General features: G+C 52.9%; 1 protein-coding gene and 1 long non-coding RNA gene across 4 annotated transcripts in view; both read left to right on the top strand.

Moving 5' to 3' along the window:
- The first annotated feature begins 3,631 nt into the window (after positions 1-3,631).
- Positions 3,632-6,761, top strand: Nkx2-1 (NK2 homeobox 1). Of its 2 annotated transcripts, none has more exons than XM_090345463.1 (3): positions 3,632-3,708; positions 4,498-4,883; positions 5,725-6,761. In XM_090345463.1, exons 1-3 carry the CDS (start codon positions 3,632-3,634, stop codon positions 6,468-6,470), a joined length of 1,209 nt encoding a protein of 402 aa, XP_090201589.1. In that variant the 3' UTR covers positions 6,471-6,761. The 2 variants fall into 2 exon arrangements, with proteins under 2 accessions (XP_090201589.1, XP_090201588.1); XM_090345462.1 differs by lacking the exon at positions 3,632-3,708 and adding an exon at positions 4,228-4,391.
- A 3,105-nt stretch (positions 6,762-9,866) lies between these two features.
- Positions 9,867-20,969, top strand: part of LOC150055187 (uncharacterized) — a 40,017-nt gene continuing 28,914 nt past the window's right edge. For both annotated transcript variants that reach the window (XR_016537625.1, XR_016537627.1), the window contains exon 1: positions 9,867-10,436. This is a non-coding gene — a long non-coding RNA (uncharacterized LOC150055187). The remainder of the gene's footprint in view (positions 10,437-20,969) is intronic.

Raw genomic sequence — 20,969 nt, forward strand, 5'->3', positions numbered from 1 at the left:
AGAATGAGAAGTCTTGACTCCTGTTTACAGAGACTTCACAGATTCCAAACTCCAGCACAGGCTGGCATCCTGCCTTACCCGAGTCCCTGGTGGACAATCCAAGAATGCGCTGCACAGGTTGCACCTACAGGGCCAAAGCTTTGCTTTCTTAATGGGGTTAGTGAGGGCAGGAAACACACTCAGGCTGTGTTTGGGCGAGGGCATGGAGGGGCCTGGCTCAAAATCCACGATTCTGACTTCTGTGCCCGGCAACAGGGGAAGGCTGAGAAACCGTGGAGAAGGGCACAGGCAGAACTTCATTGGAATCCTCTCCTTCCTCTGGGATACTTTAGTGACGTGTGAGACACACAAGGGAATTATTTGTTGTTAATAGATAAATGGTGGGTGGGGAGGAGCCCCGCCTAGATGATTGGAGGCAGAAACTTCAGCCTTAAACAGCAACCGATACAGTCCACGTTGAATGGATCCTAAATAGTGATAAAACGAGCAAAATGTCACTATTAGGTAATGCATTTAGTGCCCTGGGAGGGATGAAGGACATCAGGGGTCTTAGAGGAGGAGGAGGAAGAAGGAGCAGTTAGACAGGTGTCCCCTGCTCAAACTACACAGCCCCATGGCCAACACGTTAGCCTTCTGCATGAGTTCTCTGATCTTGTCGCTCAAAGTGACCCCGGAGGGAAAGAAGGGGTTTGCTTGTGACCACACAAGCACTGGCGCTCGGGATTCTCTAGGGCTGGGCCTGCACGTCCGCTGCTGCGGGATTCCAGTTGGAACTGCAGCCCCCCTGTGGCTGGGGATAGCTGTGGTTTGGTATGAGGTCGCGCCAAGGGGCCAGCGCTGGTCTCTCTAGGGCCCATTAGCCGCTATGCCCACTTCACCTGAGAGCAAGTTAGTTAGAATACAGGGAAACATGGGCTAGGAGAGGCAGACTGAAGAGTTTTGTGTCTGACCTGCAGCCGCGGATCAATCGCTGGTTTAACCCAATCGGCCCTGTTCTGCATGAGTCAGGGAGGCAGCGAGGCAGCGGAAAGAAAGGGGGCTCTTCTCTTTAAAAGAGGCCTTCGGGCAGGAGGAGAAACTCTAGGGCCTTTGCTGTGTCTGCCTTTTCCCTGCAAGGCTCCCTAGTCTTCAGGCTTCTTTTTGGCTCTGTGGCCAGCCTGGAAAAGAAGGCAGAGGGGTGGATATTTCTGAAGGACTCAGGGGAGAAGCCAGAGGCACCGGGGGCCTAACTTCAGAGTGCCACAGAGGCCAGGCTAGATGGGGACAGGAGCTAGTGATGGTGAGCAAGGAGAGATGGAAGCACAGTCCTAGTTTGGAGAACAAGTGAAACCGGATCCCACTGTGGTTCCAGCTCAGCCTGTCCAGACCCCCTCTGCTCTGCAGTTCGAATCCTGGTCCAGAGAGACAACCCCGATCGTTCGCACTCTTGGAATGGAGGCCCAGGAGACGCCAGTCACGTGGGCCTGTGACCAAGGCCAACCGTGGCCAGACCCAGAGGCAGGGGAAGGTGCAAGTCTTCCCTCCGTCCAGGGAGCTAAGAAGAGGAAACTATATCCATGAAAATAACTACAGAAATCTCAAGTCTGAATTTAATTTGTTTACAAGACATGGAAGCCTTTTGGTATGCGTGATCTTGTTTGAATCTTATAGAAAAACCTTGCCAAGAATGATCTCCATCTCTAAATATTATTGAGGCTAGGAGCGACAAAGGACATTCTGCACTTGGTATTTCTTACATGTAGCAGCAAGTATGAAATAAAGGAGAGGGAGAATGAGAAAGGAGACGAGTGGCTGGGGTGCCTTCCCAGGAACACCCCACTGAAGACAGAGGCTGGCCTGGTCGCGCCTCCACGTAAAGTCTGCATTCAGCTTTGCCCGCTCTTCTTTCTTATTGTCCACTTGAGCTCGGGTGGCCTCCCCCTCTCCACTCCCTGGATAGTACAATGGCCAAAGCTCAGTGGCTGGGGTCAGAATGCTTCCTGACAGCGCCCCACAGAGAAGACCCTGGGAAAAGAAGGACACAGTCGAGCGTCCAACCTCACCTGTCTTTCGCAACACAGGCACAACCCCCAGTGCGCTCACGCAGGGCTGCCTGCCCAAGCAGCGGGGCACCCGCGGGCCTACGGGGGAAGCTTTCCCTCCCCTGTTGGTGGAGGTAGATGGTGAGGAAAACGAAGGTCTCCACGTTGCTTTTGTACTGAGGAGCAAGTACAAAGGCCCCATCCTCAAGGAGAGCTCTGGTTGTGAAGTCTTAAAAAGCAAAGAAACAGAACAACTTTCCATTCTAGAATTGCTATTAATTTTTTTCAAAGCCTAGCCTGCTGAATTAAATAGTTCAAAACTGCTCGTTTCTTCCAGGGTACTACAAAGAAAGTGGGGAGACCTGTGAAAACAAAAACCCTCATCGGGAAGCCTCCTGAACTGGCAGGCCCCGGGGTGGCAGCACCTCGGGGCGGCAGGGAAGGCATCCAGGAGAACGCCGCACAACCACAGCCAGCAGCCCCGAAAACACGTCCAACCCCAGCAGAGGGGAAAAAAGTCTTAGATGTCCTTAAAATCGGCACGACGCAGGACTCCGCAGGGTAGTCCTCTGGGCTGTGGGCACCGGCCGGGCCACAGCTCCGCGGCCCGCGCCCCCCGGGCCCCGCTGGGGAGCGCAGCCCACAGCTCCCCCTCACCAGGCGCCCAAGGACCCTCAAGGAGCGGGGCTCCCACTTGAAGCCTGGAAGCGCGCAGACAGGAAGCCCGCTTCCTCCTAAGCGGTTTCTTGCTCGCGGGATGAGAGGCGCCCAATTGAAGCAGAATGATCCTCATCTACTAATATCCAGCGTGGCCACAAAGCGACTGGCCATTTACGCCGCCACTTTAAACAAAGATATTTGGTTATTCCCGGGGAAGCAAGTGCACTTTTGCATGGCTGAGCTGCGGGGGGAGGCGAGGCTTGTCGCAGCCCCCGCCCGTGGGCTGTGGGCACACGGGCGTCTCCTGGCCAGCCCGCCCGGCCCGGGTCAGGCTCGGTGGACAGGCGGGTGCAGCCAGTGGGAAGCATCCGAGGGGAAACGGCGGGGCCCTGAGCCTGGGGGGGGGGGGGTGGGACAGTGATGTCCAGGGAAAGCTCTTGTCCCAGACACTGCGTGTCCAGGCCAGGGGCAGGGGTCGGGGGCAGCGGGTTTGTTGGAGATCGGACGGGTGCAGCGACGGATTCTCCTATTCATCCCCCCCCCCCCCCACACACACCCTAACTGCAGCTCAGCACGCAGAGCGCGGTATTAGCTTGGGCCGGGGAGGGGGTGGGGTCAGGCAATGTGGAGGTGTGGGGATGTCGCGGGGAGGGGGGGGGGGTACCTGGCCCGCTGAGAAGCCCAGATCTGACGCGGGAGGGGGCGCGGGGATCCGCCACAGCCTCCCCGCGGCAGTCCTTTCCTTCCTCAGCCTCCCCTCCGCCCGCGGGGAGTCTCTCTGGGAAGGGGAGAGGGGGCGGGAGCCGAGGTGTCCCCCTCTCGACGACGGCCGAGGAGGCAGACCGACCGACGGACTCCCAGACCGACAGGGCGGCCCCCGGGCTCCTCCCCAGCCTCGCCGGCTCCGTGGGTGGCGGCGGCGATCGGGGGCTCGGCGCGGGGCAGCCCCGATGTGGTCCGGAGGCGGTGGGAAGGCGCGGGGCTGGGAGGCCTCGGCGGGAGGGAGGAGCAGCCCCAGCAGGCTCAGGTGAACCCCCCTTCCTCCTCCCCACCCCTTTGGTTCCCTCTTCCTAAAAGACCTGTCCTGGCCCGGGGAACCCCGAGACAGAACGGCGGAGAGGTTCCACTTTCTAACTCCTCAAGTTGGCTGCGAAGCAGCGTGCACCTATCTCCCTCCACATCCTCCCTCCCGGCTACTCGTCACCCCACCTCCGGCGGCCCTCCCTGCTCCGGGTCCCCTCCTCCGTCCCCTCCCCTGCCTCCTCCCCGCGCGCCAATAGCACCCCACAAAAATGGGGGGTGGGGGGGTGTCCGGGAAAGGGGGAAAGTAATGCTTTGGGTCTCTCTCTCTCTCTCTCTCTCTCTCTCTCTCTCTCTCTCTCTCTCTCTCTCTCTCTCTCTCTCTCTCTCTCTCTCTCTCTCTCTCTCTCTCTCTCTCTCTCTCTCCTCCCTCTCGGAGACCTAAAAATCCTGACAAGTGAAACTTAAAGGTGTTTACCTTGTCATCAGCATGTAAGCTAATTATCTCGGGCAAGATGTAGGCTTCTATTGTCTTGTTGCTTTAGCGCTTACGCCCCGCCTCTGGTGGCTGCCTAAAACCTGGCGCCGGGCTAAAACAAACGCGAGGCAGCCCCCGAGCCTCCACTCGAGACAATTAAGGCGGGCTCGGTCCACTCCGTTACGTGTACATCCAACAAGATCGGCGTTAAGGTAACACCAGAATATTTGGCAAAGGGAGAGGAAAAAAAAAAACTAGCGAGGCTTCGCCTTCCCCCTCTCCTTTTTTTTTTTTTCCTCCTCTTCCTTCCTCCTCCAGCCGCCGCCGAATCATGTCGATGAGTCCAAAGCACACGACTCCGTTCTCAGTGTCTGACATCTTGAGTCCCCTGGAGGAAAGCTACAAGAAAGTGGGCATGGAGGGCGGCGGCCTCGGGGCTCCGCTGGCGGCGTACAGGCAGGGCCAGGCGGCGCCACCGGCCGCGGCCATGCAGCAGCACGCCGTGGGGCACCACGGCGCCGTCACCGCCGCCTACCACATGACGGCGGCGGGGGTGCCCCAGCTCTCGCACTCCGCCGTGGGGGGCTACTGCAACGGCAACCTGGGCAACATGAGCGAGCTGCCACCCTACCAGGACACCATGAGGAACAGCGCTTCGGGCCCCGGATGGTACGGCGCCAACCCGGACCCGCGCTTCCCCGCCAGTAAGTGACGCCGCGCCGCCCCACGGCGAGGCCCGCGGGTTCGGCTCCCGAGGCGCGGTTCGCGCGCTGGGCGGCGGAGCGAGGGTGGGCCGGCGGCGCCTGGGAGCCGGGTGCGGGCGGGCTAGGGGTTCCAAGAAGAGGCACTTGGGAACCCGGGGAGGAGGGAGAGGGGATCTTCGGGACCTGGCGTCTCCAGGCGCGGCCAGGGGTGAACTCTGCTCAGGGCCGCCGAAGACCTCGGAGGGCCGAGGGAGGCCACCCCGGGGGAGAGCGGGGAGCGGCCGGGCCTGGCCAGAGGCTAGGCTGCCCAGCTGGGACGCAGTCTGGCGACGGCGGGCCCGGAGACCCGGCGCGGGCCGGGTCGTGGCGCGGGACAGGTGCGCTCGCTGGGGCGCGCGGGAGAGAAACCGAGGGCCGGAGCGGAGGAGGCTGGAGTTTTCAGAAGTGAACGCCTTCCTTCCCGAACCTCCCAAAGTTAGGGTCTACTGTCGGAACCCCAATTCCCGACCTGAGCTCGGTTCGCCACCCGTTTGGCCGGCCAACTCCACTGCCTCCGGGCCCGACTGGGGCCGCGCAGAGAGACGGAATGGCCTTCCTTTCCCACTGGATTTTGGGGTTCAAAGTCGGGTGCTGGAGCTCGGGGAGAGCAGGCAGAGTCGAAGCGGGGAGCTGTCCAGTGCCTTTCCCCGGCAGCTGGGCCGCGACGGGCGCTAGCGATCCTCGGTGGCCGGGCCTCGGGACGCCGGGTGCCGTCGGGGGCGGGCCGGGCGGGCCGAGGGCGCGCAGGCCGGGCCGGCCGGGCCCGGCAGCCGGCCCGACGCTGTGCGTTTGTCGCTTACAGTCTCCCGATTCATGGGCCCGGCGAGCGGTATGAACATGAGCGGCATGGGCGGCCTGGGCTCGCTCGGGGACGTGAGTAAGAACATGACCCCGCTGCCCAGCGCGCCGCGCAGGAAGCGCCGGGTGCTCTTCTCCCAGGCGCAGGTGTACGAGCTGGAGCGACGCTTCAAGCAACAGAAGTACCTGTCGGCGCCGGAACGCGAGCACCTGGCCAGCATGATCCACCTGACCCCCACGCAGGTCAAGATCTGGTTCCAGAATCACCGCTACAAAATGAAACGCCAGGCCAAGGACAAGGCGGCCCAGCAGCAGCTGCAGCAGGACAGCGGCGGCGGCGGCGGGGGAGGCGGGGGCGCCGGCTGTCCGCAGCAGCAACAGGCTCAGCAGCAATCGCCACGCCGCGTGGCGGTGCCGGTCCTGGTGAAAGACGGCAAACCGTGCCAGGCGGGCGCCTCCGCCCCTGGGGCAGCCAGCCTACAAGGCCACGCGCAACAGCAGGCACAGCAGCAGGCGCAGGCCGCTCAGGCGGCGGCGGCGGCCATCTCGGTGGGCAGCGGGGGCGCCGGCTTGGGTGCACACCCGGGTCACCAGCCTGGCAGCGCAGGCCAATCTCCGGACCTGGCGCACCACGCCGCCAGCCCCGCAGCGCTTCAGGGCCAGGTCTCCAGCCTGTCCCACCTGAACTCCTCCGGCTCGGACTATGGCACCATGTCCTGCTCCACCTTGCTATATGGTCGGACCTGGTGAGAAGTCGTGGTGAGGCCCAAGCCCCAGCGCATTGCTCACCGCTTCCCTTCCGCCCGCTACAGACCACCGTCCACCCGCTGCTCCACGCGCTTCGAGTTTTTCTCCCCCCCACCCCCGTAAGAACCTGTCCTCGATTAAGCCAAGGGGGCGAAAACGCACAAAGGCCAAAGTGCTGGAAAATCTTTTCTTTTCTTTCCTGTTTTTTTTTTTTTGGTTTGTTTTCCCTATCTATTTGTGGATTTTTTTTCTAGAAAAGAGAAAAAGGAAATAAAAACAGCCAAACAAATGCAATTCCTTCTGGAGTCTTTAAACAGTGAAGGACATAGAAAGACAGCTTTAGGGGTGTTTTTCGAGGTGGGAGGCGATTCAAATGGGTTTCTATGCTGGGGTGTGTATGCAATTTGGGAAGGGCTCTATGCGATCATGGCTTTGGACTTTATCTCAAACTTCACCTGGTCCACTGTGCCAGTAAGGTGGACTCACTTGTAAATACCAGGATTTTTTTTCTTTTTCCTTTCTTTCTCCCCCCCCCCCTTTTTTTTAAGAAAGGAGGATGGGATCCAGGGAGAGGAAAGATTCTTCGACATAACCCACTAGTCCCTGTCACAAAGGACATGCCCCAGCCCAGGCACCCTCTGGTCATAAGGGTTGAGCCTGGAATGTCCCCTCAGAAAATTGTTTTCTGTTTGATGTGAACTTGTAGCTGTAAAATGCTGTCAAAAGTTGGACTAAATGCCTAGTTTTTAGCAACTTGTACATTTTATTGTAAAAAGAACCCCACACCCCGTCCCCTGCCCCTCACATTTTTTGTGGGCATTGACAAATCTGTGTATATTATTTGGCAGTTTGGTATTTGCAGCATCAGTCTTTTTTTCTGTTGTAACTTATGTAGATATTTGGCTTAAATATAGTTCCTAAGAAGCTTCTAATAAATTATACAAATTAAAAAGATTCTTTTTCTGATTAAAAACATTTCTTTTGGTTTGGTTTTGATTTGGCTTAAAATGGCTCCCTCCCACCCCGGGAGGGTTCCTCTTTGCCCTGACCGGGTTGGAATTGTTTGGGTTTTAGTTTAAAGGCTCAGGGGGACAGGCTCAGAGGAAGGGGAGAGTTTTGTTCTGCCGGTGATTCAGTATTGAGCACTTCTAAAATCGGCAACTGAAAAGAGAAAAGATAAACTACTTCTATGAGGGGGGGAACACTTTCATAGAGTCCTTTTTTTTTTTAAACCAAGCTCCTGTTTTTAAACATCTCAAAATCCGGTCTTCTAAGGCTGAGCCAACTTTTAAACAATGAACCAGGACATTTCACTTTTTTTTTTTAAATCAAGTATGTTACTGTTTTTCAGCAGAGATCGTTTCTATAAATTTGAACACCCAAACTTAAATTTCTAGTTTCTGGCCAAGTGTATTCCCAATTAGAATGGAGCCGAGTGCAGGGTTGTTTTCAAAAGTGAAGTTGTTCAGGGGGGTTTTAGTTTTGCTGGAGTCTAGCAGTTCCTGCTCTGAGCTCAGCAGCCCTCACCTCTATCCCAAACGTGGCTTGTCTGTCCTCTGCTGGTGCAGGACTGACTGGGTGGCTTGCCTGGGATGGATGGCTTCCGAGGAGACTTTACAAGCCGAGGTTTCACTTTTTATTCCAGCATTTTCCACTTGTGGGTTCCTAAATCTTTACAGCAAGACAAACATGTTGTTGTTGTTTTTGTTTTTCCTGCTCCCAACTCTCTATTTCTCCTCAGTAAAGGAAATCCTTTTAAACTCTTTTTTTTCAATCTCTAATTTTCTAATCTCTTGGATATATGCGTTGGAGAACTATTAAGATTGTGGTGGGTGGCAGGTGTTGATTTCAGATAGAGATAAAAATTACACTTGCCCCTTCTCTATCATCTTTGATAAACCAGTGAGGCAATGGCAGCTCAGTGGGCTTCCCACAGCTTTCCCTCTAGATCAGGAAGTGTTCTGGGACTTGCTTTCTTACTTGGTATGTGCTCACTTCTTCCATCGATTAACAACTTTCTTTTTTTTATCCTTTTCTGCCCTTCTTTCTTCTTTCATTTCATCTTGTCACCTAGACGTCCCCACCTTTGGGGACTCAGTGTTCTGAAGGGACTTGGGTATTGCGAAAACGTAGGTGGGTTGGGTTCTAGTGAGTGTGCTGTTGGGGGGCGAGGAATGCATCAGTCCTTCTATTTTGGAAAAGCAGAAAGTTTGTCTTTAGAGTGGGAGTCAGTAGTTACCAAACCAGGAGTACAGACGCTAATCCCTGTGTGAAGCTCTGGATCTGGCCCAGGCGGTGACGACAGGTGGCCGGCCTGAGGAGGTGACCACTACGTCTGGTGTTTGATTCAGGGGTGGGAGCTTCCGTTCAAGCAGCCCACTTTCTAGCGCAAGCCTGGACGGGACAGGGCAAGCAAGCAGTGTCAAGCTGTAGCCTCGGGCTGTCACAATTTTTTTTTTTAAGTGTAGTGTGATGCTTGGTCTTGGTCTTATCACTTTTGTACTGGTGAAGTTCTAGCAAATACACCCTTCTCCCGGCCAGCTTCGTTTGAAGTCTGTTTACTTGTCCCGAGTAAAGGTGAATTTGGCTGGGTCTGCGACTGAGTGAGAGTCGAGCAAAGCCGGGCCCTGCTGGCCACCAATCAATCACTCCGGCTCCGGCTTCGTGGGGCTCGGGCTCCTTGGGGCTCCGGCTCTGGGCTAGGGGGTTCTGGGCCTGCAGGAAGCAGCCTTGGAATGCAGTCGGAAGCATCTCTAGCCAGGGGGTCAGCACAAGAGGGCTCTGAAACTTGGAAGCACCCTACACACACACACACACACACACACACACACACACACACACACACACAGCGCGCCCTGGCAACCTCTGAGGAGCCAAGGGCCATCTTTTCCGTCGTCCCTACTCTTAGCACCTCGAGCCCTGGTTGAACCTGGCTTCCCGGGAGGGAGTCGAAATCAGTATTGTGGGGATGCTCCCCTGGAAGTGAGATGCTGGAAGAACTACCCCCGTGCGAGGGAGCAGCAGAACAGTTCGTCCTGTGGTCCTCGGAGAAACTTTGCCCCCCTCCAAACCTAGGCCCTGGTGAGCGGGAGAGATGTGGCAGGCAGCATCCCCCCCCCACACACACCTTTTCTTCTCTCCCTCACCCCCACCCCGCCGGGTAAACACGAGGACTTTCTCGAGAGCCCTGGAGAGTCGCTCTAGTGGCTTCGGGGCCTCAAACCCCAGGCTTGGTTTGTTTGATGTTTAGCATCCCAAAGCGGCTCCCCACCCCCGCCCCGGCCTGGGAACCCCTGAGCTCTGGGGCCAGAGACCGACGAGAGAAGCTCAGCTGGAGGGCGGTGGACTGGGCCTGGCTGGGGCGGGGTGGTGGTTGGGGGGGGGGGGGGGGAGACGACGGAGATGCCCTGAGTGGGAGACGGAGGGTCCCCGGGCTACTGCTGCCACCCACAGGGACACAAGCTGGGGTTCCCTCCAGGCCGAGAGGCAGGTGAGGGAAGGACTGGCTCTGCAGCCCTGGACAGCCGCTGAGGACAGGGGCGGGAAGAGTGGAAGTGGGGCTCGAGAGAAAAATCCAAGCTCGATCGGGGGGGGGGGGCACTGGGAGAGAGTGGCTCACCACTTCTGGGGACCAGGGAGACCCCAGGTCTCTTCCTCCCAAGACTCCCCGCTGGCAGCTCTTTGCCTTGGGAGCTTTCCAAGAGATCTCACGTCTTCCAGGGCCGGGACTAGGGGCGCTCCGGGGCCAGGGTTTGGATCTGGCATTGTAGTCTTTGGTTTTGAGACCCCAGGAAGACCTGTCAGACTGGGGAGGCCGCGCACCCCTCCAGCGCGCGCCCCCGGCGTCGGGGCGTCGGGGAGCCGCTGTCTCCAGTCGCGAGCGCACAAAAGGTAGCGCGAGTCTCCGGCGATCCGAGATAAGCGGAAAGGAGAGCGAGATTCCCTGACTTCCACCTCATTAGGGACCAGGTAAGGTCAATGCTTTCTCTATTATGTCTTTATCTTAAAAGCGGGTCAATTGAAGATAAGGAAAAAAAGCTCCAGCATCTGTGTGAACTGTGTTGATAAAGGCTGACCTCTTTTCCTGAACGAAAGCCAGCCAGGCAGACATTCATTTTCTATAAACAAGAGAGTGTGGAGAAGCTGCCTGGAATTCTGATGGGTTGTCTCCAGTCTCTCTCTCTAGGCCGAGCTCCCTCACCCCACCCCGCCCCCACCCCAATTACGAGCGTTTAGTGGAGAACTGGGAAACCCGTTGGGGAAGGTGAATCTGAGATAGGATGTTTTCTTAGGTGGGTCACCGACTTGTTTATTTCGAGCACTGCTTGCTTTCCTGGCAAATGGAAGTGACGTGAGGCCATTGGAAAGGTTGAGCCCCAGTGCTTTCCGTGCTGAAACAAAGTTGGGTTAGGAGAAGCTAGACACTTCCTTCCACCTTCCTGGACCTCGGATTGCTGTCTGTGTTTTCTTGTGCAGTAGTGTGTCTGAGGCCACAGGCCACCCTGTGTGGGGACCCATTTGGGAGGCTGCCTCAATTTGTAAGTTCTGGTGTCTCTTCAGAGAGTGGCTTCTGGAAGGAGCGACCTCTCCTGCCAGCTTGTGAACCCAAGTGGCTAGAGGAGTTCATAGATGGATGTCTGTGTTTTATGTGAATGGGGGAATCAAGGACTGCAGGAACCCCCACTCCCACCCCACGGAGCTGTGTATCTGAACTTTTCTTGGATGAGTCTTAAAGGAATGACAGTTCCTGAGTCCCCTCGACTCAGGAACTTGACAGCACAGCTTCTGCCTAATCTGAAACTGTAGTTGAAGCAGGTTGCACTTCCTTCAAAGAATGACCTCATACCCGAACTGCAGGTTATTTAAGCACAGTCCTGGGTTTCTGTTCTTCTCATTTGATAATATTTCCCATTACATCTGCTTTCTAGACACTTTTACCTTTGTTATCATGGGTGGTAGCAAAGTTTGGAAAGGGTGAGGGTTTAGTACAGATTCCTGTTTTGTTTCTTTTTCTTTTCTTTTTAAGGCATTACAATATCAATCGATCGCTATAGGGGCTTTGCCTGTAAACACAAATGTTGCAGGCAGCAAAACTTGGTAAACTTTGTCCTCCAAAATAATATTCACATTTGAGTCCACCTTCTTCATATGTAGAAATGAATGATTGAATACAGATGTCTAAGTAAGTACACGTAGAAGGTGTAAGTACACATATGCAAAGTACCTATCTAATCCATGTGCATATTTATCTTCTATATCTAATTTCAAGATAATCTAAAGAAAATTTTAACATAGACCTGGATATGCCAGAAGTTGAATAGATTAATTCCCTCCATTAAACTACTACATGAAAGTGAATTTACCTTTACAAAAAAAGTTATGTAGTTTTGCTCATTTTGAATGGGAATATTTCCTTTTTTTACCCTGGAAAACTATGGAGATATAATTATGAACATGATACCACAGCTATGGCTGAGACTTTTTGGAATAAGCTAAAAAGGACAAAAATAATCGTCCCTTGCTGCTGAATTTCCAGTATCTACCAGCAGACATCAAAATAAAACAAAACAAGGGAAAGGTTTCCTTTCTTCATGTGTTGAAAATGTCCTCTTCATCTCTGCCATCATAATGTGGAAATAAGAGGGAAGGCTCACCATTCTTGAAGAAAAAGAAAAAAACCTTCCTCACACTCCTAATGTTCACATTTGAGGGAATCTCATTTTTAACTATGATTTTGCAGTTGTCAGTTGCTGTTAGTAGAGTGTTAAACATTGTATTTCTGACAGTTTGGGTGTTTGTGGATTATGTCACTTCTACAATATAAGATATGTCAAGCCACAAAAAAGTGCTTTTGCATACCTTTCCCTTGTCGCTGAGCCCTGAAGCTACTCTGTTGTGGGGGGGGGGGCGGGAATCCCAGACGGGAAGGCCTAGGAGAGCTGCTGCTTCTCCAAGGTGCCCAAAGCCAAAGCTCTAGGAAAACAAAGGTTTATTTGACTCTCATGCTACTGATTTACCTGATCTCCCAGGCACACACTACACTGAGTGTGCACGCAATTGTAAACCTGGGAATTACTGTATTGATATGAAGGAGCCTGAGGGCTGGGTCTTTTGAGCTGCCAGTTCCCTCTGCCTTAACTCAGAAGACCAGATCAGGACAGTACTTAAGGAACTAACTGTGATTCAGTATAGAGCAAACTCCAGAAAGTTAGGGTCCCCTGCAGAGTTGCTAGAGAACCTGCATCTCTAAAGAGACTCGCACTAGTAGACATTTTCTGAGGAGACTCAGAAGCCACAGAGGATTAAGAGCCTCTCCCCGCCCAGCCACTCCAAGGTGCCTTCAGGTCTGCGGGTCTGGGTGGAGTCTAAGTGGTGTGGGAGGGTTAGGCAATGAGAGATTCTCCTTTTCCTTCGGACTCTCCTTGAGAAAGAATTGCTGCACAACACAGGCATACACAAGCACGCATCCCTGCCTCTTAGCCAAGGCAGACAGAAGTTGAGGCTAGTTCATTACTATCTCCTCACTTGTGTCACTACCTGGAATGCTGATTATTATTTCTGGCAGCCTTGCTTCCTGAAAAGACTGCTGAGGCCAGGGCCTGCATGTAGTCCATCTAGGAAGTACTGCATTGTATCATGCCTACAGTTTACAAGACAGATGAAAACTCAGCTAACTCTCTCTCCACACTCACATAGTCTACTGGTTCCATACTGAAATTAAGTGAGATTTCAGTATGAAATATTTTTTGATCTCATTTAAAAATGTCCCCACTCAAATTCTACAGTCTAGCCCTGGATGGGGGGGTGGGTCAAGAGAAAAATCTGTGAGATCTAAGGCAACATACAAGCATCTTGACCGGTTTTTGCCAATTACAATGCCACATCAACACAAAATTGGTAGTAAACAATTTTTAACAGAACTAAATAGTTAGATTCAGTTAATCATGTGCTTCTAAAGGTTAGGATTTGAGGGGACATGATTCTGCTCCCAGGAAAGAAAGAAGAGAGGAGAAGAAAGGGAACAGAACTGGAATAGATGTGGGGGGAGAAAAGAGAGGAAGATCTATGTCAGGTAAAAGGAATTGTGGGATTCTGAGGCTGGTTTTGGCATCTGGGAAGTGCTGGTTCTTGCTGGGAAGGATTTGGTGAGTGCTTGTGGGAGTAGTGGTGTGTCTGTGGTTTAGAAGGTAATGTTTGTGGTGAGAGCCTGGGAGATGGCTGGGAGGTGTGTGTACCACATCTGAGCTTTGGGTCAGCAACACAATGGTAATGTAATTATCTGGCTGAAATAGGCTCAAATGGCAAAAAGTTGCAAAATAGATCGACCTCCCTGAGAAGCGAGGGAGCTGGTTACAGAGGTCTGCAGCCACCATCCCTTTTTCAATACATTTTAAACAAGAGGATCTAGCAAGTGATTCTGATTCAATACACATAATCAGTTTGCAAGTCTTATTTCCATTTGAAAACAGGGCCATTTGCAATCATAAGAGCTGGACACGCTGAAAGATTCAGAGTGCGCATTCCGAGCAGATGATGGGTGACAGAATCTGTAGGCAAGCACTAAATATTTTCTTCTAGCCTCAGACCTTGTGTGTCTGGTGTGTCTTTAGTCCCGATGTATTTTAAATGGAATACTCCTGTTGAATATATTACTTAATTGCTTAAAACTGAGACTCCACATTTGGGGAGAGAAAACTGTCCTTCAAGGTAACAGAGAATCTACATCGATTGTACGGTTTGGTCTGCTGAACTGTTATGCCATGTTTTTTACTGGGTAAAAAAAAAAAGTCAACAAAAATTCAAATTTGTTTGTAAAGAATGGTGCCAGAAGGTATTACTTTGGTTAACACCTGCAGGCTGGATCCAAGCAGTGGTTAGGTGGTGTGGGAATCAGGGTGCAGAGCCTGGGACAAAGTCAGGGAGCAGCTGGAGGACCTAGCCACCACACCACTAAAGAATCCTGGCCTGGGGATTCTAAATTGGTTTTTAGGAGTCTCAAGAAAAGTGTGGGCACTTGAAATGTGAAGCTAAAAAAAGCCCCCCAAAGAAAACAACCCCCCCAAACTTCTGGTTGTGGAAACTTTCAGTTTCTAGGACATGGAAAAGCAGCTGATCCAGCCACCCCTTTCATGCCTATAGCGTCCCTCTCCCTCTCCCAACCCCACTCCCACTTCTCTATCCCCCCCCAGCCCCATCTGGGGTCACCCCTTCACCTCCCAGTTCACTCAGGCTCAAGTTGCCTCACCCTTCCCCAGCCCAGGGGGGGGGGGGATGCTCCACCAAATCCTAAGCAGAGGTACACACACACACACACACACACACACACACACACACACACACACACACATTTTCTAACAATAGACTATACCACTATTAGTTTATTGGAGTCCTGACAATAAGGTGAAGTCTAACTTGAAAAGATATTTTACACCTAAGATCTTAAAGCACCTTGCTTAAGAGAACCAGTAAAGTCAATAAGTTAGGGCTGTTTCCCCAAGTTTTCTTAAGGAAACAACAGCAGCAGCAAAGAAAATGTCTAAAGAACTTTCTAGTAGACTGAAACTCAGTCTAATAATTCAGTCTCATTTCAATAGGGATCATTTTTGAACCTCAAGTTGGTGCCTCTTCAGCAGGGCTTGTGGTTTTTTAGATCCTTAGAAAGTGTTTCTGCTCTGGAATGATCTCTGGAGAACAGGGCACTGGGATGGGTTCAGCGCAGCCACCAGGCTGGTTTGTTTAGTTCCCTGCAAAACTCTTCTAAACAAACAAATAAAACAACCCAAGCTTTCTCTTTAACACGTGACAAGTGACAGGGACTCTGAAGATCTAATCACACCCTTCCACCATCTCCTTTATCATCCACTAAACCCTTTGTGGTTTTATTTATTTATTTTTTTCTCACAGCCTATTCCTTGGATAATTGAGAGTTTGGAGGCACCCCACCCTGGTGGGAGAGATGAAGGTGGGGGTGAGGCCTTTCGCAGTGAAATCCTCCAGGCTCCCCAGTTCTGCAGACTGGCCAGACAAAGGTCCTACTGGGAGCAGGTGTTCAGATGCAGTTCCTGCCAGATAAGAAACTAGCACACCTTGTTCAGGGGGCCATTTTCCCTGCTTCCCTAGGCAGACAGAGGAGACTCCATTAAAACCAGAAGTAGCATCCTAATTCACATATGTATAGTCCAGTATGACTTTATTACCCACGTATTTTCCTCATTCTCCTTCCCCCCTCACTTCAATGACTGTCTTACTTGCTTTCTGGTCCAACTCTAGCGTTGTAGCTGCATTCTTGCTATCTTAATTTTGTATGTAATTTGGAATCATCTTCCCCAATGCTGAGTCTAAATGGAGAGGCAGGATAAAGCAGACAGGCTAAACTGTCTGAAACGGAATGAAATTCGGTGAGGTTCATATGGGAGGCAAATTGGGGAGTAAGAAGACTAAAGAATGACCAAGGTCAACCTATCAGAGGACTAGCAAGAAAAATGAGGGAAGAAACAAGGAGAAGCCTCAGTCTGGAAAAATTCAATTAATGCCAGTAGATAGGGAGGAAGGAAGATGGCCTGGACAGAAGGCATACACTTAGGCTGGCCAGACAGAGAGCAGGATGAAAAGGAAGCAGATGTGTGTATGGTAGTTTATCAGTAGGTGGAGGGGCAAATCTAGAAAATACTCCATTTCTTCCTGCCAGGCATTAAGAATAGGGACCATCTTGCCAGAGCTAATTAAACAACTCCAAGGATCTAAAGGGTTGGAGTGTTCCCTCTTGCACAGCCTGGGGCTCTGTACCCTGTAACAATCAGGATGAAGCTGTGGCCAGAAGGTGGAGTCAGGGGTAGAGAAAATAATAGCTTCTGGAAACTTCCACAGGAGCAGACAAAACTCCTTTCTTTCGGTTAGACGCCCCACCCCTTCCCTGAAGCTGAGAGAAGAGACCTGGGGAAACTGGGAACAATTAATTTTCTCCCTCCTTTTCTTCCTTCCTTCCTTCTTCCCTCCCTCCCTTCTCTCTCTCTCTTTCTTTCTTTTCCCCCTCTCTCTCCCTCGCTCCCATCTGTCTGTCTGTCTGCCTATCTGATCCCCACCTCTCTCTCTCTCTCTCTCTCTCTCTCTCTCTCTCTCTCTCTCTCTCTCTCTCTCTCTCTCTCTCTCTCTCTCTCTCTCTCTCTCTCTCTCTCTCTCTCTCTCTCTCTGTCTGTCTTTCTGTCTCTCTCTCCTTGCCTCCCTCTCCGTCCCTCTGCTGTCTGTCTGTCTGTCTCAATTTTCTTTTTGAGACCCTGGTCTTGGAGCTACGCCACCCCTTGCATCCCCGCGGACGTAGCTTTGGAGGGTTCCCCAGCTGTTGCTGGGGGGATTCTCGAGACCTGGAACACCCCCAATCTACACGCCCAGGGCGACTTCCCAGATGAAAGGCGGGTCCCCGCGACCCTCACGGAAAACCCCACAAAACTTCGTGTATTGAAAGCTCCCTCCCCCTCCAATCACGCAGCCCCCCCCCCCCCCAGGCCCGCTGGGCTCCGCCGAGGCTCGCTTTGTCCGGCGGCGGGGCGCGGGGGGGGGGACTGGGGGCCCGTAGCCTCGGGGTGGGGGGAGGTCGGCACCCGGGGCCCCTCCTGTTTGAGGGTCCCGCACACCGGGGCGTACTTCAGCTGCCCCCCAGCCCCTCTAGCACCCCAGCAGGACGCCGGGGGCGTTCGTCGGAACCTCCCGGCGTGCGGGGTGGGGTGGCCCCGGGGCTGGGGGCGCAGGGCTGCCCCGCGCGGACCGGGCGCGGCGGGCGCGGGCGCGGAGGCGCTGTGCGGCCCGGAGCCCGGCTGGGCCGAGCAGGGACCCGGCCTCGGGACGGTCGGCGAGCCGTCGATGCCCCGGGCTCCTCTCCAGCCTGGCCACGACTCCGCCGCTGGGCCGGGAAGGATACAACCAGGTGCTGGCGGGGGTGGGGGGGGACTCGACGCCCTCCCCTTCCCGACCCCTCCACCCGAGACCCCAGGGGCGCTCGCCTTCCTTCCCGGAGTCACAGCCTCGGATCAATCGGAGGCCAAGATTTCCATCTTTTTTTTTGGGGGGGGGGCGTTTGTGTTCAGCTCTCCAAATTTCAGAAACGGGGGTCTCCAAAAGTCTTCCTGTGTGTGCATTCATTCGTTCACTCATTCATTCGTTCTTCTTCATTTTCTAGCGGTCAGATGAATGCGAAGCCACGGACGGAGCCCCGTCCTTTTTGGGGGGTGGGGGGCGGGGGTTTAGCGTCTCCCGATATTTCACACGGAAAACAAAACTGGGTCCGTCTTATTTGTACTTGTCCTTAACCTCTGCGGCTACCGCCGTCGCCGCGGCGCCGTCCCGGGCCGGTGACGGAGAACTGATTTCTTTTCTGTGAGGGTTTAGCCCATCTTTGTGGAAGGCCCCGAGAGTGACCAGGGCTTCGATTTGCATCTCTGAGACGCCCTGTGTGGTCTTTGTGCCGAGCTTGTAACTGTTAAAAATGACTTGTTGGGGAGCGTGTGGGCTCTCGTCGCGCTCCTTTGACACCGCGATTGTGAAATTCAGATTGGCCCTGTAGGATTTAGCCCGCGGATTCCACCTGAACCCTCGGCAATTAGACCCTAATCTCACGGCAATCATATTTGAGTTAGGATTTGTTGCACTTTGTTTACTTCAATTAAAAGCAGGGGAATGAATTTTTCTTTTGGGGGGGGAAGGGGTGGCGCCCACAGAGCTTGATGAAGGGAAAATGTCTAGGAATAGAAAGCGCAGGGCTTTCCAGGGAAAGGGTCGGGTGGAGATGGGGGTTTTTCTGGTCTCGCGTGGGTTCCTCCCGGTCCCCTGGTCTGTCCCCTCCCCCACTGAAATCACTCCTCCCCTCCTCCTTCCTCTTCCCCCGTGGGAGGCTAGCCGATGCCCCCGGGGCAGCTTCTCCAAGGTGGAATGGCGACGGTGGGGCACGGATCGCCTGGAGGTGACTGCGCACATTTCGGGTGTCCCGGGCGGAGTCCACCACCGGGCCACCTGCCTTAGACTCGCACGCGGGGCGTTCGCTCCCCGCCTACCCGCGGGCTGCCCCCCGGCGTGGGCAGTGGGCCGCGATCGGGCGCCCGGGGTCGCCTGGGGGCTTCGGGCCCGGCGGGCCGTGTGGTCAGCCGGAGGTCCGCGCGCCCCCGGGCTGGGTTTTGGGGTCTGCGAGAGTAGAGCAGCGTGGTGGAGGGGCTTCTTCCCTGACAGGTCCTTCTCGGGGCGGGCTTTCTGGAGCCCGCTGTCCCCTCGGGCCTAGATGGCCCGTGGGTGGCCTCGTGTTCTCCCCGTCCCCAAGCCCAGACTTCTGCCAGACTGGGGAGGGCCAGCCGGCCGGCCGAGTCTGCAGGAGCCCAGCTGTCTAATGCCAGGGCACTTCCGAGGGTCACCCGCAGCTCCTGCCCAGTCAGGGCACCGTGGTATCTCCGCACGCGGGGCGAGTCGATCGCCTTCCTGTGTGTGCGCGCGCATTTACTCCAAACTTCTCCTCCTGGGGGAGAGTTGGTCGCTTCCTCCATCTGGATTCTTGTGGATCCCTCAGAGGTGTCGGATTCGGGTCTCACAGTTACTGCTTCACCTTTCCCCAGTTAATTCCACAGAGCCCGGCGACAAAGGTCATCAAGAACTGGACTTATCCATAAGGAGGAAGCCACGTATTTTGGAGCGAGAAGAGGGAGACACCACTATTTAAGCCATCCAGTAAAGTTTGAAATAGCCCCTTGTCCAATGTTTCCCCCCCCTAGTGTTTAATCTCCTCAGAATGAGGAGTGAAAGTCACCTGTCACCCAACTTTACCTGCATTTGTCACTGAAAATTTTTAAGTATGGAGAAAGTATCTTGCTGACACGAAGCACTCCATGAATGTAGAGAAAAGGAAAAAAATACTAATGGGTGTAAGCAAGTAATGTTCTCTTCCAGTTTTTCTGGAAGACAAAACAGGTCCATCTCTTTGATCATTCTCATTACTAAATACTTACATAAAACTGTGAAGGATTCGGGGTAATACATGAGAATTCCTGTTTTGAGCTGGGATAGGACAAGGCAGAATGCAGTTGGGTAGGAAGGGAAGGTGGGAGGATACAGCTGGGGTAACAATCTCTTTGAGCTTTATCTTGGTCTTGGTCTGCTGATGGAGCACCTCAGCTTTAAACCAGTTAGGTGTGCACTTCAGTGCAGTCTTTCTTTTGTGAATAGAAACTGTATCAAAACCCTGGTGAGACCGTGACAATCAGATAATCACACACAAGGCATCTTTGCTAATGGAGAGATTCTGTAAATATGTTTCTAGTGAATGCACAGAGAACAGTCACGGTGGAAGGGTCAGGTGCCATAAATCATAGATTACGCTGCCAAGGGTTGCCAGCCATGCAAGGTTTGGAAGGACATTAACTGCCTTTTGCCTTCTCAAAATACGCTCCTCAGTTCGTGATTTCACTTACTTGACCCTACTTCTGCTATTAAAAAAGCTGGCAGGCACAATCGAGGGCAAGCAGGTTGGCTACCTACCCTTCTGGCAGCTCTCCAATATTCCCATTTAGCTGCCAGGAGACAGGGAGAGGAGTGAATCACTCATGTATTCCAGCAGTAGGATCTAGAAGGTACCAGGAAAACTTCAGTGGCAGGGAGCAGGTCCACCAGTCAGCCTTGCTGATGCATAGACAAGGCCACTGGGGAATTCACTCCTGGGAAGAGCCAGGAGAGGGATGAGCTGAAAGTAACTTAGGAAGAGTTTCCTTGGAAAGTTAGGTATATGTGCTTTCCTTACTCGATAGTCATAGTTTAAAAAGCAAAGGTGGTTTTTCATGACCAGTAGTGAGAGATACTAAGAAATCTCCCTTATCAGATCAAGGTGTGTGTATGTGTGGGGCGGGGAAGGAAATCAAGAACTGTGGTTGCCATTTGGGGGAATAAAACTGCAGTACAGCACACTTCTGGTTTTTAACATTTACTTTCAGAATAAATGTGGAGTTGGAATTGTATGTCGTTTCTCTGCTACTTCAAATGGAAACAAACAGGTATTTTTTTTTTTTTGGCATGAAGGGACATTGAAAAACAAAACAGAAGAAGTCTTTCAGGTATTATCTCTTTTGGAGGCTGCAAAATCTCAGTGTACCACAAAAGAATACCAAGGGCGAAAAAACTTTTTCAGTCCCTTTGTTGGGATGATAGCTCCTTTGCCCTTAGATTCTTATTTTGAAAGTTGTTTGGGACTCTAAAATGACCTTTCATCACTAAAGGTAAAACCACAAGTCAGTAATGAAGTTTTCTCCAGGTCTTTAGCACTTTTTGAGCAAAAACTTCTGAGTCACTCAAGTATGAAAGTGTTCGGGAAGGCTAGAAAAATTTAGTCTTTTTTGAAGATTATGATATTTCCTAATATTACAAGGGTGGTCTTTAGATGCGAGACAGACAGGAAACTCATTTCATTTTCTTCCAAAATTACATGACCACATTAGTGTTTTCTTAAAGAATGAATATAGTTATTAGTCATCTACA

This window comes from Megascapheus bottae, chromosome 14, assembly GCF_031878675.1.
Source record: "Megascapheus bottae isolate mThoBot1 chromosome 14, mThoBot2.hap1, whole genome shotgun sequence".
In the NCBI taxonomy this organism is placed as follows: Eukaryota; Metazoa; Chordata; class Mammalia; order Rodentia; family Geomyidae; genus Megascapheus; species Megascapheus bottae.